Below are 16,377 nucleotides of genomic sequence, written 5' to 3'. Positions count from 1 at the left end.
TTAGCAACGTCACTATAACGACCGTAGAATTTACCAAATGATGGTTGTTGATATCCATGAAACATTAACTTATCTGTCAGTAGCCTGCCGCGGTTTAAAAACTGATCATTCTCAAAAAGTGCTAATGAGTATCGACTTAGGTGGGACAAGTATACACCATATGCAGGGGCAGCGGAATATGACGATATAAATAAAAGTTGATTTCGTCTCATTTGCCATACCATTAAATCGTTTGTTGGCCCTTATCATTAATAAAACATCCATCTTGGAAATAGATGTGGCGAACTATGTGGTTCTTTTATTTCAAGTTCACTGAGATATATCAATTAAACCTAAGAGTGGAAGTAACTATTGTTAAAGGAGCACAATAAGAGCCCTTCAAAATACTAACAGTTTGTTGGAAAACATGGACTCGAAAAATTACATAAATGGTCTTAGTGAGGAACTCCTGAATCCCTTTAATTTCAACTTCATAGTACGTGTGTGTAGAATTTTCTTGAAGATTACTTCCCTAAATATTCCAATGTAAAACTTTGATAATCTATTTTGGCAAAACTCTTCCCATTGTTTGTACAATGTAGAATTTACATTAAAACCCAAAATAAAATCTCGGGGATAGGAGAAGTTGTTTTCAGACAGAGGTTTTCTTTGTTACTGTTTCTTCATGCTTTGGGAATCTCATGATGTTTTATCATTTCAACTGATCGGGGACTAATACTAGTTCTCCAGATGTAAGATTGCAAGCGATATAATCATCTTGGAAAAATATGAAATGATAAATCCAAATAATACATGTAAAGTAAATTTTGCACGCTTATTTTAACACAACTTGCAGGTACAAAACTGTATATTTTACATGCAAACAGATGACTCTAATCAATTCCTCATCGATCATAATTAAATAAGGTACTAATTAATCCTCTAATTATTTTATTTGCTTATTAATTTAAGTTATATTTTCTTATTTCTGTCGTGTCAAAAAAAGTTTTTAGATGAAAAAAATATTTGTTCAAGAACATTTAATTTCGTTGTTGAATGAGAAGCAAAATACTATAATATGGAATTGAATATTTCTTGGGAAGGGAGAAGGGGTGGGGAATGAATTCGTAAATCTCTCTATACCACGAAAAGTACGCAAATTAAACATCCTCAATAATAAGAGATTTCAATGTATTTATTTATCGATTCTTTGTTTGTTTGTTTGTTGTTTTTTTTTTTTTTTTTTTTTGTTTTTTTTTTTGTTTTTTTTTTTTTTTGGTTTGTTTTGTTTTGTTGTTTTTTTTTGGTTTGTTTCTTTGATTTGTTTTTTTTTTTTTTTTTTTTTTTTTTTTTTTTTGTTTTTGTTTTTCGTCTTTCTAAAGACATTTAATCTTTTCGTCACTGCAGTATTTTATTTTGACATTCATCGAATTCTTTTTCAGTAATAAGTTACAATTCATGTTTTATCTTGGAATTTGCGTTTGAATTGGACTTTTCTTTCTTTATTCCAGCTCCTTTTATCGAGACTAATGGCTTGTGATAGTTTAGTTCTTTACTTCAATTCTCGTCAGAAGATAAATAAAAAATACGTAAAACAATTATTCTAATCAGAGAACCATAATAAGGCATTTTAATTATGTACATATTTCATATGTCATGAAGCTCAAGATGACAGAGATGAGTGAGTTGGTCAATATAGGTCTTATGTTAGTTAAAAATACAGTTGTAGTCTGTAAAATATCCCAGTATCTTTGAAATGATAGAATTCATATCAGTTCTTATTTGAATGATCATTTATATAGATAAAAAATGAATCCTTTTTAAACGCAAACTGCTATCTGAGAGTAAATAAAACTTAGGGTTTTAGGATACAAATTATTGTTTTTGAACACATATTGATCAATTGCAGACCTGATCATGAACATGAAACTTTGTAGAACCGTGTCCTTGTTCTTTTTATTAGATTGTTCCCTTTGTAAAAAAAAATGCAGTGTTCACTACCTTCCGATCTTATCAGAAATCATGCTATTGCTGTGAAAAGATCTGAGGGTATCAGAATGAATACGGAACAAAATTCGGAACAATCGATTGAAGAGGAACAAGGACATGCTTCTACATTAAAAAAAACCGTCCATGTCCAGCTAAGAGCTGTTAGAAGTGGTATACATTGCTGCATTTTCTTGAGAGTCATCATTGTTGCAAAACTAATAAGTACAAATCAAAGAAAACATTACTCATCAGGATATCTGGGCAGAAAAGTGTTTTGCTGTAGAAAGAACGCAAAAGTTCTTATAAAATCTGTATGAGGAGAGGAGGTATCCCAGAATATGTCTTGAAAGAAGGCCTGAATTTGAAATAAAAGATTTATCGCAGATACTAGGGTTGACCTAAAAGTAATTACACAATTGCCATTATTCTTTCCCAATTTTCTTATTCCTATGTTTTTAATTAATTTTCATTTCCACCTTTCGTTCACACTGCTTGCCGTGCGACAAAAGACTTAACCTAACTTCATGTAAAATATATATTCTTTTAAGTATTTTGATTTTCTTTTCTTTCTTTTTTTTTTTTTTTTTTTTTTTGAATGAATTCAACAATCAAAATAGAAAAAAAAAGTATAAGTGCGTGGTCTCTCTTTTTTCCATATTCCACAGAGTTTATTGGACTTGTAACATTGCTTTTTGATCTATATCTCATTGCAAATCAACTCTAACCTGATAGGTGAAGATAACGAGTAGTGATCCATCTCAAAATAAATAAATAAATAAATAGATAAAATAATTAAAAAAAACTATAAACAATAAAAATCGTGAAAATGGCATGGACACCAATTTTACTGCTCTTGCGACAAATCTTAGGTTCCCCAAAGAACCTTTAAAATATTTCACTTAATTTATTTCTATGAAAATTGCCATAGGCTAACTTTTTGTTTATTTTTTATATTCTTAAAGTATATTTTTTATTTCCTATTTTGTATCTTGTTTAGCTCAGTGAAAATTTTAGGCAAAATTCACGAAAAAAAAAAAGGTATTAGTACATTGAATTTTGTTCCTGTGTTCCAATTGTCAAAGATTTAATAGCACATGTAACATTGCTTTTGGATTAACCCCCATATCACAGTAGAGCATATACAATTCACCTTTAACTAAGAATCCTTGGGAAAAGGCCAAGAAAACTATGAACAATTGGCAGGAAAACGTGAAGCCGCAAAGGAATCAGAATGTGCGAATAAGACAACAATTTACAAAATAGGAATGGTTAGACATTTTACAGGAGTAACAATTGAACAGAATAAAGAAAAACAAAAGCAAAGACCCTTACTGTGTACGCAATTAGAAGTTAGAAACAGTATTTAATATTATACCGATAAATGGATGAATAGGACTCAACATACCCAATGCTGCATTCTAGTGACAAGTACATAATTTATAGGTTTTTGAACAACCTAATGCGTGTACTTCAACGTTCAAAACTCTTACGTAAAAGGAAACTGGGGAATCAAATTCAAAATAGAGGGGGAAAGGTACATTGTTCAAAACAATCTTTGTTTAATAATAAAATTAGGAACAGCATTCAAGCTCAAAAATCCATTGAAACAATACAATGTTAAGTTGTATGAGTGGTATAAAGACTTGCAATTTACAATTTGGATATATATTGTCATGACAATATGATATATGCGATAATTAAGTTGCTTGGTGCACCAATAAATTCAACAAGTAATAAGCCTTGAGTGGTAGTTCTTAAAGTTTCTTTAAAAAAGAAAAAGAAACACTTGATTTTTCTTGAAATTCAGGAAAATACGTTGGCAATAAACTGCTGCCTCACACCGATTTTTTTAGTCTCTGCCCCAAATGAGTTGATGTAACAAGGATTTCAACAACCTCGTTTAAGGGCAACTTGTCGCAAATTCTACTGTCATTATACATGTACATGTAATGACCTTGTAATGAATTCGTTTCTAGATACAACCTGCCGTTGGTTCGTATTTTGTCTAACATGGTGCATACCATTTCTTAAATCATTGCTTTTATACCAAATTTAACTTTACAGAGTACTCAGTGTATCTGGTCAATAGAGCTCAAGGCACTTGATCCCATCTCTGGTGTTTTCAGGAGTCAGGGTTTTTTTTGACCTGTTTACGATTTGACCTGATGAGGTTGATCACTGTTCGTTATCTTCACCTTTTACAATTAAAAATAAAATACCAACATTTTTGGTATGTCATAAAAAACGTCAAATTCTTATTTCTCCGGAAAACATGAATTAGAAGAACCACTCTTCGTTAAAAAGCATTCTCAAAAGTTGCAAGTTTTCATAAAAGTTCCTACTATTAACAACGCAATAGTTATACAATATAAAACACTATTCTTGGAGTAGCAAAGACCGCTTAGATTTGAAGAACAAAATATGTGTAATGTAGAATGGACGATGTTTAGGACCTGTAGAGGTTCCAGGGGTCCAGTTTCACTGTACATAGTCGAGTATAAGGCGGTACTGCTTCTATTGTCTGTAAATGGGCAACTCGGAAGAGCTGGCATTGTCGAGTTACAGTTATATCTACATTTTTTCTGGTCTTTCTCTATCAGATTTTCTATAAAATGCAAATACAACATGTACATTCTTGGATTTTCCCCCTGAAAATTATAAGGTGAATATTATACAAGTATTGACTTTTGTTGAGGTCTACTTGTGACTATACAGACCTGGTCAGATATTGGTTGACAGCGGCCGAAGGATAAATAAACTAATACCTGATCAGATCCATATAGTCACGAGTAGACCGACTTCAAAAGTCAATAACCGTCTTATTAGATAATCAGGATTTTTACAACATTTTTGACACTTGAGTTCTTGTTACCAACACATATAAAAATACATGTACCTAATATAAGGCGTAGTGTAACAATACATTATAATTATAACAGTTTAACAAATGTTTAAAAGCGGAAAATAGTATTATAAACAATTAATACTCAAATACTTACTAAGGAAGAGTTAAGTCTCTTCGGTACTGGCGTCTGTCATGTTTATATTCACAACGACGCATGCCTAAAAACGTGCAAATTGATAGGCCGAAAAAAATGTAAGCAAATCTATGGTTGGTCAAGAGGAAAAACCCGAATAAACCTCCCAAAACTTCATTTGAGGTGAAGTCACTGTGAGGTACACCTCAGGAAAAGGCGTATAGACCAATCAGAGAGCATCATAATTCATGAGCATTTAATAAATAATAAAAGCATATGTCGGTTGTCAGATAAAACACTGTAAAAGGTTTACATGTATTTTTCCGCATTTTTCCTATAAAGTAATATGTAGTAAATTAAGAGCCTGTCGGTGGTAAGCCAACACATTGTGTTCTTTTTGATTAAGTCCGTATTTTCCCGGATTGTACGTTTGGTACCTTTTAAGACCGCGGAACATTAACTGGCAAAATTAGAAATATGCAGCTTACGTCATTTCCATCTGTTACAGTCAAAACATTTAATGATAGACAATGAAATGGGCGGGTACAATTCGACACGGACGTCCGAGAAAACATTGTGGTCTTAGTAATACTGTACCTTTTTGGATTCTTCATCTTGTGATTAAATATTTGGATTATAATCCCTTTTAATGCAGCCACTTCTAATCCCTAGTTTATCAATAGCATCCGCAGATTTTGAAGGGGATGGGGGGGGGGGGGGTACGATGAGGTTCCAGAACCACCACCCCCTCCCACAAAATAGGTTTTTCAGCGTTTGGGAAGTTGATTAGATTTTTTTTTTTTTTTTTTTTTTTTGCTTTTTAACAAACGTTAAAGTCCGATATCTGTTAGAGCTGATGTGCTTTGTCTCCCCAGCCCCCCCCCCTCCCCCCTCCCCGATCAAAATGTCTGGATCCGCTTCTAAATGCAATAAGAGGTCCCTAAAATAGAAATGAACTAAAATGTACTTTTAAAATTCTTGTTATGATTTCTTACTTTGATAATTTATATAGAAGAATATTTTGTGAGTAACCTTTGCATCTTATGATGTATTAAAAGACATAATTAAGGTTCCTATTAAGATTACGAATTTTATGATCAAGGACTTACTTCCATAGAGGTGCTAAGACATATATGTAGATTTTTGCTCAGAGGTGAGACAATATTAAAATCGACGTATTTCTTTTCTTCAGAAACGTTTACCTGAAAATTACATTCAATTCCGATAAAAAAAATCTTAATTCAACCTAGGTTTAGCCTCGACAGTATAAAATAACTACATCAAAATAGGACATATTATATAAACGTATATAAAATACAATCTATCATTTAGTCGAATGTTCGCTGACGTTTTCATACAAATTATTTCATTATTCCATTATCATTATTTTCACACTGAATTGTCTGGGGATTTTTCCGTTTGCCCGATCATGACAAAGAGCACACAGCGGTCGTGACCGGTTAACAGGGGATGCTTACTTCTACATGGCACTTGATCCCACTTGGATATATTAGGAGGGCCGTGTTTTCTCTGCTCCACTTTTGTATTGTTTCCATGGACTTCGTCTAAATTTTGTGATGCGTGTTGCGTTTAAAAGATCGAATTCATACACGTATTATTTTCTATTTTACATGTAATAAAAAAAAGTTCCTGCTGTTTCCATGCATAAAATGTTCTTTGCTCAGTCCTGCTTAATGATTGAAAATATCAGCAAGGAAGAAAAATTTAAAAGATTTCATTCAACAATATATGAAATATGATGTTTTATTTTGGCTTTTTAACGTTTAAAAAAAATCATTTTTTTAAATTAAATTGTATGGAAATTAATTTTTTTGATTTTTTTTTTCAAAAAAAAAAAAAAAAAAAAAAAAAAAAAAAAAAGGGAATGTATATCAGAAGAGAGCAGACACTCCTTACTTCTTATCCGGTAACATAATCCTTTGGCAGAAAATTATTTTAAGAATAATAATGTTCATAAGGTAATACAGATTGTGATTTAAAATTTCAAATCTTAAATTAAGATAATATGAAATTAATTTTAAAATTTTAATGTAAAACAAACACACTATATGACATTTCGCTTAAAAATACATATGTATCAGATAATGGGAAAAGTTGGGATTTTAGTGCAAGTCACTTGAAGATGAAAAATAAAAATAAAATTTGAAATTGATGATTCAAATAAATATTTCGGAAGGATAATTTACTTGTCTTCTGAACTAATCTGTTTATAAAATGAATCTGTTGAAATCCCTTAAACACGTTTTAAAGTACTATGATTCACCTGAGAAATGAAAACAACTTTACAAATAAATAAACTTGCCCAACACATTATCTGCTAGGAAAAGATAATTTTATGAAGGTTTTCTTGTTAAATGTTTTAATTAGTGTGATCATGTAACGACAGTTTACATAAGAAAGCAGAAATTAAAAAAAAAATAATTATGAAAATTTGTATTTTATATAATTTAAAATTTTATAAAATATCAGCTCTTTATTATTCTTATGCTATATGATCAAGACGGGTTTCAGTCAGTATTTAACTCTAGAGTGTCTCGTCAAGAGGGGAGTATTGAGGCAGTTGGGACGGAAATTGAGACTCAACGGTGACATTTAATGTCTTTGTCTTTAATGATAAAATGGCAAAATCATAGTTCTTTTATTTTAAATAATCTTTTATTCTTCACCGGCATATAAATTAATCTAAACGAAGAAAATTAAATGAACAAAAGCCTTAACACAGATAGTTTATTTATTTATTTTATTATTATCATTTAGACTCCTTTCGAGTTTTTTGTCATTCTACAAAAATACGGGAAAAAAAGTTCTGATGAACACAAAAAAAAAGCATGAAAAACGTTACAATGTAATTTTGACGTATGTATACAGTGGATAATCTGTCCTCTTCATAACTTTATACTTCAAGTTTTTTACTCCGTCCTTCCCCACCCGTTTCATCCCTGTGCTGATCAGTTTAAATCTGTTTAAAAACAAAATAGAAATGAGGCATACAATTATTTCACTGCACTGCTAGCTGTTGAACTGTAGCTCTTTGGTGCAGGAAATTCGGACATGCAAACTAGAGAGCTACAGATCTAAGCATTGAAAAACCTTCGATTTATGGCGACGCTTTTTTTATCGCTCGCTTCGGGTTTTATTTCTTGTATTATATGTGTTCTCCTGCTTAAAGTATTGTATCTATTAAATAGCCATATACTTTACTCCTATTCCTGATGCTTTATTTACCTTGAGTGCGCGTTATTTTAGCATGATTCCACCATAAGGACGTCAAAATGTTAATTTCGAAAGCTGACATTCTCGGCTATATAGGGGTGTTTGTACAAGTTGAAAGGTAAATAATATCAGGAAATAATATCAGAAAAATAAGGAAGCTCTAAACACTAATGAAGAATGCTTTTTGGACTTTGAGAAAACTATATCATATAAAGGAGCACATATTCAGTGTATCTAGTTCATTTTCAACTAAGGGTACCTGCCTTATTTCTGCAGAAAAAATGTTCAAAGACAAGTGAACTATTTGTGAACAGAAATCACTGTTGTTTACTTGCATCGGAAAAATTAATGGAAATTATGTATTCAGTTACTTAATCTTGGTCTAACATAACATTAAAAATACTTTAATTCATAAGAAATTGTATCATTAACTGTAGATTCCCATTTATTCTATTTTTCTTCTAAGGGCAGATCACTCTAACTCAATAAAACTACCCTACAAATAGAACTCGTTAGTGTGCAGTGTTTAGAACTTCCTTAACCTTATAACCCCCCTTTAAGCTGGGAAACGCATATAATACAAAAATAATACTTGCAGCGAGCGACAAAAAGTGTCGCTGTAAATCGTCGGTTTTACGATGCTTGAATCTGTAGCTCTCTGTTTTGCCTCACGCCTTTCCGAATTTTCCCAACCTTGGAGCTACAGTTCAGCCGCTTACTGCACTGTATAAATAAATACAGAAACAAACAAAATAAACGTTACTTTGAAGCGGCTAGAGACTGTTATTTCGTACGATAAGTATATACATTTGTAGAGTTTAAGAATTACTACTATACCGAATCCACATATACATTTAGATACAATGTAGACCACTCAAAACTAGAGGAGTCATCGTGAGGGAATTTAGGTGTACTCCCAGTGAAAGCCATAATTTTATCTCTGTCATTTATATAAATGGTACAAAAACCTGAATTATGACAGAAACTATATCGAGATTTCAACTGAATTTTCCACACTCACACACTATTAAAGTATAGAATCTACTCCAGCGAAAACGTTTTTTTTTTCACTCCTCATGTATTTTGAGTATGAGGAACGATAACTCTTGATAAATATATTGCATTTTGAAGAAAAATCATCCTACACAAACTTATATTTTCTTCCGCATATCATCTAAAAGTATGCGAAATATTTCATTTCCTTATTCATAGAACTGCATGCAAAACAAATAATTAAAGATGCGATACACTTGCAGCTAGATGTAATGACTTTTTTTCAAATGGAGAAAGTTTCAAATTTATAAATACCTTTTCGGATTAGGTGGACTTTGTTTATGCTTGAGCATCGTGTATTTTGAGACGTCGTTCATACTTCTTAAAACTGTCATATGACGAAATTTAAGCCTGTAAAAATGATTATGGGTGAGAAGTTGAATGATCTCTTCAAAGTTTCTGAAAAATTTATTTAAAAAAATTGATAATTATTCAAAAAAAAAAAAAAAAAAAAAAAAAACAGTAAATATTGTTAGAAGATTCAGATGCTACTAAATGTAAAGGAAAGCTCTCAACAAAATGCATAAGCTTTGAAAAGAGCAAATACACTGTATATTACATGTTATGCTGAAAGACAAGTTCACTACAGAAATATAAGCTGTAAGACACTGCGTAATTTGTGCATATACATTCATAATGACCTTACTCATTTATTAAACTGACCTGTTATACATATCATCATCCTCCCCTCCCCATCCGCTGAACTTGTTGGAAAATCCGTTGACAAATAATATTTGCTCTTTTGTCATGGCTGATACACCACCAAATATTTCAACATACGGCAATCTGCAATAATAAGGGCTCATGATCAGGTCATATAAAAAAAGTTTCGGAACATCAGAATGATCCTATTAACAACTATTTTAATGTTGTTAATACTTTCAAATTTAGAAATTTTGAAAATAAGGCATTGATGTTATTAATTTCTGAAAATAATTCCCCTAACCTATGTACACATTATTAGTAATGTTGACATTTAGAGGGGTAATACGGAAATATATGGGGCCCTTGAAAAAGCGCATATTAGGTTCGGCTTACTCCTCGCGCATTATGCATTTTTAACCCCTTAATGTTTTACCCCACTATGTGTCTACATATGGATTTTATCCTGTCGAAGATTTCTTAATAAAGTTCATTTAGACTTGGCCTCGTTAAGGTCAAGATCTAGTAAATGAGTTTAGATTGCCTTTTTGGTGTTAGATCCATTATGACGTCATAATTGATTTAAACTTAATTTTTCCAGTATTTTGCAGCTATAATAGAATTATGTAGAAAATAAATCATTTTCATGGAATTCAATTTGAAGTCACGTCAAAAAAACCCGATATCTATATTCAATTTAATATCATTTAAAGAAGAGACAAGATGATATAAAAAAAATGTTTTCTGAGAGACTGTAGGAAATAGTGATACATTCCCTTTTTCTGGGATGGAAAAATACTCCCATATTTATACCTGATTTCCTTCAATTTTCATTGAAAATGACAGTTTAAAGTATCTTTTTTCGTTGAGTTTACTTAAAAATTAAGTCCCGAAACACCTAATTTCGCCAAGCTATAATTGTAAACTTGTTTCCCAAATTTGAAAAATCTGAGGGCACCTTTCATTTACTAGATTTTGACCTTATGGAAGAGATTGCAAGGGTCCTTGAAAATAAATCTGCCCTATGATTTTTTTCTCATTTTTATATATAACTTGCCTTACGATAATGGTATCATAATATGAAAATATCAACCATGATCACCAGGATTATAAGGATGATATGGTTGCCATGGTAACCACAGTTTTTCAATATTTTGACATCTATGTGGTGAAATTTTACAGTGTAAGCATGCCATACAGATATCAAAATTGAAACAAATTAAATAATTTTCACCAGATATTAAATAATGTGCTTTATATTTATTGAAAAAAAAATTGTATTGGAAACTATTGATAGATGCAGTGTTGCCACAGTTCCTTAGGGGAGTAGTCATTGTAAATTTGCTGTTATATTTTCACCCCAAGAACAGTTTTCAACGTTTGACAAAAAATTGCCCAATTAATTTTCCTAAAACTAATATATTTTGTAATAATTATTATAAGTGACTTATGGTTAAAATACGAAATGCGACGTCGTTTGATGCTTATGTGACGTCAGTTATTAGACTCCTTGCGTGTTCGAATGAAGACAACATAATAAATGAATATCATCTGATCATCTGGCTCTGGGGCCAACATTTTTTTTTTGGAAACAAGTAAAAATTTATTAGAAATCGTTTAAAATGTGATGGAAGCACTCATGTTGGAAAGACTTATAGGTGTAAGATTCATAAACTTTAAAGTGGCATTAACAGGTAAAAATTGGTCCTTTTAATTCATAAACTAGATGCAATAACTAATTTTTGTGAATATGACGTATCTTTATTCTTACTTGTAGTTGAATTTGTCCACGGCTACAGACATATGACGTGGCAGATCAGAACAGCGATAAAGATTGTAATCGTTTTCCGGTAGCAGATCCACATCGTGGAAAATATAACAATCGTAATCAAATTCCTTACTGGCCTCGAGAAACGCCACATTTAGAAGGAGACCTCTGTTAAACTGTATTCTCTCATCCTGGTAAGAGATTTACGAAAAAAAAGAAAAGTATTATGTAAAAGACAATATGACCTTAAAAAAACTCCTCTATTGATTCCGGGCTCGAAAGGTCAAATGTGAAGGTCAGAAATTTATATGTATGCATACACAGTTTTCTAGTGATAACTTTTATTATTCGTAAGCTCCGCAATGGAAATTATGTCACGAATTTCTTTAGTTTAAAAAAAGACCTTAATTGACTTTAAAACTAAAAAAACTGAAAAGTCAAGGTTGAACTTTTCTGCATCAGCATATTTTTTCAGTTCTTCTACCCTCTTCTTTTTTTTCCTAAAGTGGGGATAAAAACTCTCTAAATTACATGTAGCTTGCTTCATTTACCACTGATCATTTGAACAACATACATCAGTCCTCCATAACTCAGGATTTATTTTAACTTACCAAATCAATTATATAAATTCCATATTCTAATTGCTGCCTCATCAGAAATGGGTGTATATGGTGAATAAATATTTTCAAATGTTCGTATCTATCCCTAAAAGGAATAAGCAGCGCCACCTTCTGTCGTGCTTTGCAGTTCGAAGGGCGGAAACGTCCCCCACACCTGACAGAGTTATATTTCTGTAGCGTGTCCTCCCAGTTGATTTCATCGCTGATAACAGGTTTTCTATAACCAACTGGAAATTATTAAATTACAAATTACATTATAAGTTGTGTTAGATTTATCTACCATGCGATATTTTTATGCGAATTTAAGGCTTACACTTGCATAAATTTCAAGGGATTTTATTGGTTTACTGGAAAGGTTGAGAAACTCTGCTTACTGCTCATAATTAACTATATGTTTGAAAAGAAAATAATAATAAAAAAAGACGACTGTACTTAGATACGGTGAAATTATGGCACATTTTGTCTCTGGTGCTGGCTCTGACGTATTCCATGCTAAACCTAAGACAAAAAATGAAGAATTTTAAAATAGATGACAATACTACGACTTTCATTCTTGTAATGGAATATAGATATGTCAGTTGCACACATTATTAAACAGAGCTGTAAAAGAGTTCATATACGATTATTTTAGGTTCTAATGGGACATAAATTTAAAGCTGGATTTCACAAGTTGTGCCCCTTTATCTTGAAACTTAAACTGTCTTGAACATCACAACACTCTTATAAATACGTTTTAATAAACTCACAATGTTCCCCTGTATTATTAAACAGTTCCTCTTGGACTTTCTGATCTTTGATAACTAACATTGGATCATAATTGGTGAAGTTCCGTGTGGAAATAAAAGTTGCAAGAATAAAAACTTGGATGAAAAGAAACGCAAAATAAAATCTCGGGGATACGAGAAGTTGTCTCCAGAACGAGGCTTCCTTTGTTACTGTAACTTCATGCTTGAGAATCTCATGATGTTTTATCATTTCAGCTGATCGGACAATGATGGATGTTCCCCAGGCGAAATATTTCGAGAAATATATAATTATTTGGCAAATCTGCAATTATATATTAAAAATGCGAATTATAAAAGTAAATTATGAATGTTACTTTTAACAAACTACCTGTACATAAGTAGATAAAACATACCACAATATATATGTATTTGAAATGAGTCCTCCATTTAATACCGGTAGGAATAAATTTCATTTATAAATTTAATAATTTATTTATTGATTTATACATGTACATTGTTTTAAACATATATTTTGTCATTTTTAGATATTTCTTCTTAAACTCTTAAATTTGGTCATTAATTCATTAATAACTATGCAATATCAGGTACATGTAACTTTATTTCAATTCTTTTGAGATAAATTTGAAGTTTTTACAGGTAATCCATTCTAGCTATTTTTAATGAGACCGATATCCTTAAAATAATAAACAAAAATAAACAAATTCCACACTAAGGAATCGGCAGACCTACCCTTTGTTTGTCCTATCCGGTAACCTAAAAATTACGACATACCTTCACTGATTTTCATCTGGTCAAAAAATACTATGTATGTGTATGTAATTAATATTGTTTATTTATAAATATATACATACATACAAACATACATACATACATACATATATATATATATATATATATATATATATATATATATATATATATATATATATATATATATATATATATATATATATATATATATATATATATATAAAACTTATTTTATTTATTAGTTCATACAGACCATTATAGGTAATTTGACTTTGAAGCAGTCCTTTAAAGGCGCTTGAAATTGCCTAAAGTTTTCATGGGAAATTATTTTAAGAGCTAGAATCACGATATGCTTAATACGCCTCATAATAAATAATTGACTAACACCCTTTATTCAAGTTTTAAAATTCATATATATAGTAGAACTTTAGTGCTTTCATTTCCTAAAGTAAAGTTTCCTTTGAGAGCCTGTTGTTGGGGAAAATATGTGAAATTGTGCAGGAAACATAAGAAAACAGGTGTATTTAAATACTTTCATCCCCGAAAAAAGCACATTCCTCATTACAAAAAACATAAACAATAAAAATGGATTCAGTTGCCCCCTCCCTCCCCCAAAAAGATCACAAACAAAGCAAATCTAAATAAATAAATAACAAGAAAACATTGATGTAACCATCAATTGTCGCCCGGGAAATAAATAAAGTAAACAATGGAAATGAGTCTTGATCATCAAACCGCTTCGATATGTGTGAAAAAGGCATGCGTCTAAATGATGGAGACGAAAGTCGAGAATATTTTGAAAACCTATAGTCGGATGAAAATCGAACAAAAACGATATCCTTTTAAACTTTATCAATTCCTCAAGTAAATGTTGGCTGCATAAAATATAAATTGAAACCAGACACATGCATCACCTATTTTCAAAAATGTCTATCACTTTAAGAATATAAAACACGAACTGTGTAAAGTACGTTTTTACGTTTTTATGCGATAAGTAAAATTCGATGTTCTAAAAAAAGGGACCGGTCGTTTTTTCGATAGTAAATGATAAGCAACTTTATATATTAAATATGAAAAACATATATATTTTTACAGATTCACTTTATGGAAGTAAATATAATGTGTATCTCGTAATTTATAAAGGGAAAGAACATTCTGATTAACAATCTTTTTAATGTTTAGAAAACCTTTAATTCTGAATAACTTCTCCCACCTCAATCCCCATATACCAACACTTAAACTTATATGTATAGAGCAGCCCGGTCCTCCGGGCTGCAATAATATGAAAATAAACAAAAACAAAACAAACAACCAAAAAAAAAAATAGTTGTAAAATTACTTAGATTGCACAAGAGATGTATTCATTGACGGGTGATTATCACATTATTTGCTGGCAATGAGTACAATGTAAACTACATGTATTATTTAAGCGGGAAATAATCCATCATTGAGTTCCAATTTCATGCTTATGGATAAAATGTACATTTTTCCTGAAGAACACACAAAAATGTATGCGTACAATTGTGTGGATATATTTTGCCTTTTATAAGTAATTATTTATTTCATGAATCCCCGCTTTTAATATAAAGCTATTTTGTTACACGATATATGTATATATGTCAACAGTTTTAATTTATCGTTCCTCTTACGGAGCGTTAATACCGCAGTAAATATACTTTTTGTTAGATTATAATTTTATTGTATTAGGGTATTAATTTATTGTTCAAAACATTATTATATGTCTCCCTCCAAATCTTCGTCTGTATAAATAGCTTTAATAAAATTAATTATCATGCAAACTACTCTTGACCCTCAAGGCTTAATGAAATCAAAATACACAGAAAGCTGAACACGTCCACGGGGCAATTGTTTTCAGTTTAGTCTTTAAATCATTAAGATTTATAACCATAGTATTAGTGATTATTGCAAGTTAACTGAAGAAAAAGGAACCTGATTCAATTATATCGCAAGAGGTTCTCATTGGGGTTAACTAAAAATCTAAAGATATACCGAAAACTCAACAAGAATTTAATTTTGGCTTCTTGGCTATTATAGGAAAAAAAATAATTAAAAAAGCATACCCTTCATTTGTGGTTATTCCGATTAATTGAAATGTTCTAGATCTCTTAAAAACTCCAAAGAAAAATCACGAGATTATGTGTGTCATATTGCTTTTGTCTGCATAGATATTACTACACGTTGACAAACCGCCCGAGGGCAAAAGGAAATAAATCTAGCGCAACAGATCCATAGAGGACACACGTGTTTTACCGGTAATTTCTCGTTTTAATTATTCAGCTAATTGTTGTATATCGTTTGTTTCTAGATAATCTGTACTGAAAACTAAGCAAACTGGGAGGCAGTAGGGGAAGTTTTACATAGAATTAAACTTCGTTCTTCCTTTTTGGGATGCAAAATTTTTAGCGATATTTATATCTATATGCATGTTCATGTAAATATATTTGTTATTTGGAATTAGGTGCATGTACAGAAACAAGACACCCTCTTATATCTTAGAATATATATATATAAATGATGGAAATGTGTAAATAAAATATAAATATTCTATCAAATATATGCAGAATCAACCTTCTTTAATCAGGCATCCTGTGTGTCCG

The 16,377-nt window shown here is 31.1% G+C and overlaps 1 protein-coding gene across 2 annotated transcripts; it reads right to left on the bottom strand.

Moving 5' to 3' along the window:
- Window positions 1–7,692: 7,692 nt before the first annotated feature.
- On the bottom strand, window positions 7,693–15,955 carry LOC133204115 (beta-1,4-galactosyltransferase 1-like). 2 transcript variants are annotated; one of them, XM_061339881.1, is made up of 8 exons: window positions 15,841–15,955; window positions 13,010–13,310; window positions 12,696–12,761; window positions 12,255–12,490; window positions 11,647–11,834; window positions 9,897–10,019; window positions 9,489–9,584; window positions 7,693–7,926 (listed from the first exon to the last, which is right to left on the bottom strand). In XM_061339881.1, exons 2-8 carry the CDS (start codon window positions 13,236–13,238, stop codon window positions 7,806–7,808), a joined length of 1,059 nt encoding a protein of 352 aa, XP_061195865.1. In that variant the 5' UTR covers window positions 13,239–13,310; window positions 15,841–15,955; the 3' UTR covers window positions 7,693–7,805. The 2 variants fall into 2 exon arrangements, with proteins under 2 accessions (XP_061195865.1, XP_061195866.1); XM_061339882.1 differs by lacking the exon at window positions 15,841–15,955 and having other exon boundaries at window positions 12,255–12,480; window positions 13,010–13,097.
- Window positions 15,956–16,377: the final 422 nt, after the last annotated feature.

This window comes from Saccostrea echinata, unplaced genomic scaffold (assembly GCF_033153115.1).
Source record: "Saccostrea echinata isolate AGI-Se365-2 ecotype Australia unplaced genomic scaffold, CSIRO_AGI_Sech_v1 ptg000052l, whole genome shotgun sequence".
Lineage (NCBI taxonomy): Eukaryota > Metazoa > Mollusca > Bivalvia > Ostreida > Ostreidae > Saccostrea > Saccostrea echinata.
This window is presented reverse-complemented; position numbering and strand designations above follow the sequence as displayed.

Coding starts and splice junctions, on each gene's coding strand:
- LOC133204115 (XM_061339881.1), bottom strand. CDS start 13,238: ATGATAAAACATCATGAGATTCTCAAGCATGAAGTTACAGTAACAAAG. Junction 11,835..12,254: donor GAATTTATATAATTGATTTG/GTAAGTTAAAAT, acceptor ATCTCTTACCAG/GATGAGAGAATACAGTTTAA. Junction 10,020..11,646: donor GTGGACAAATTCAACTACAA/GTAAGAATAAAG, acceptor TTATTATTGCAG/ATTGCCGTATGTTGAAATAT.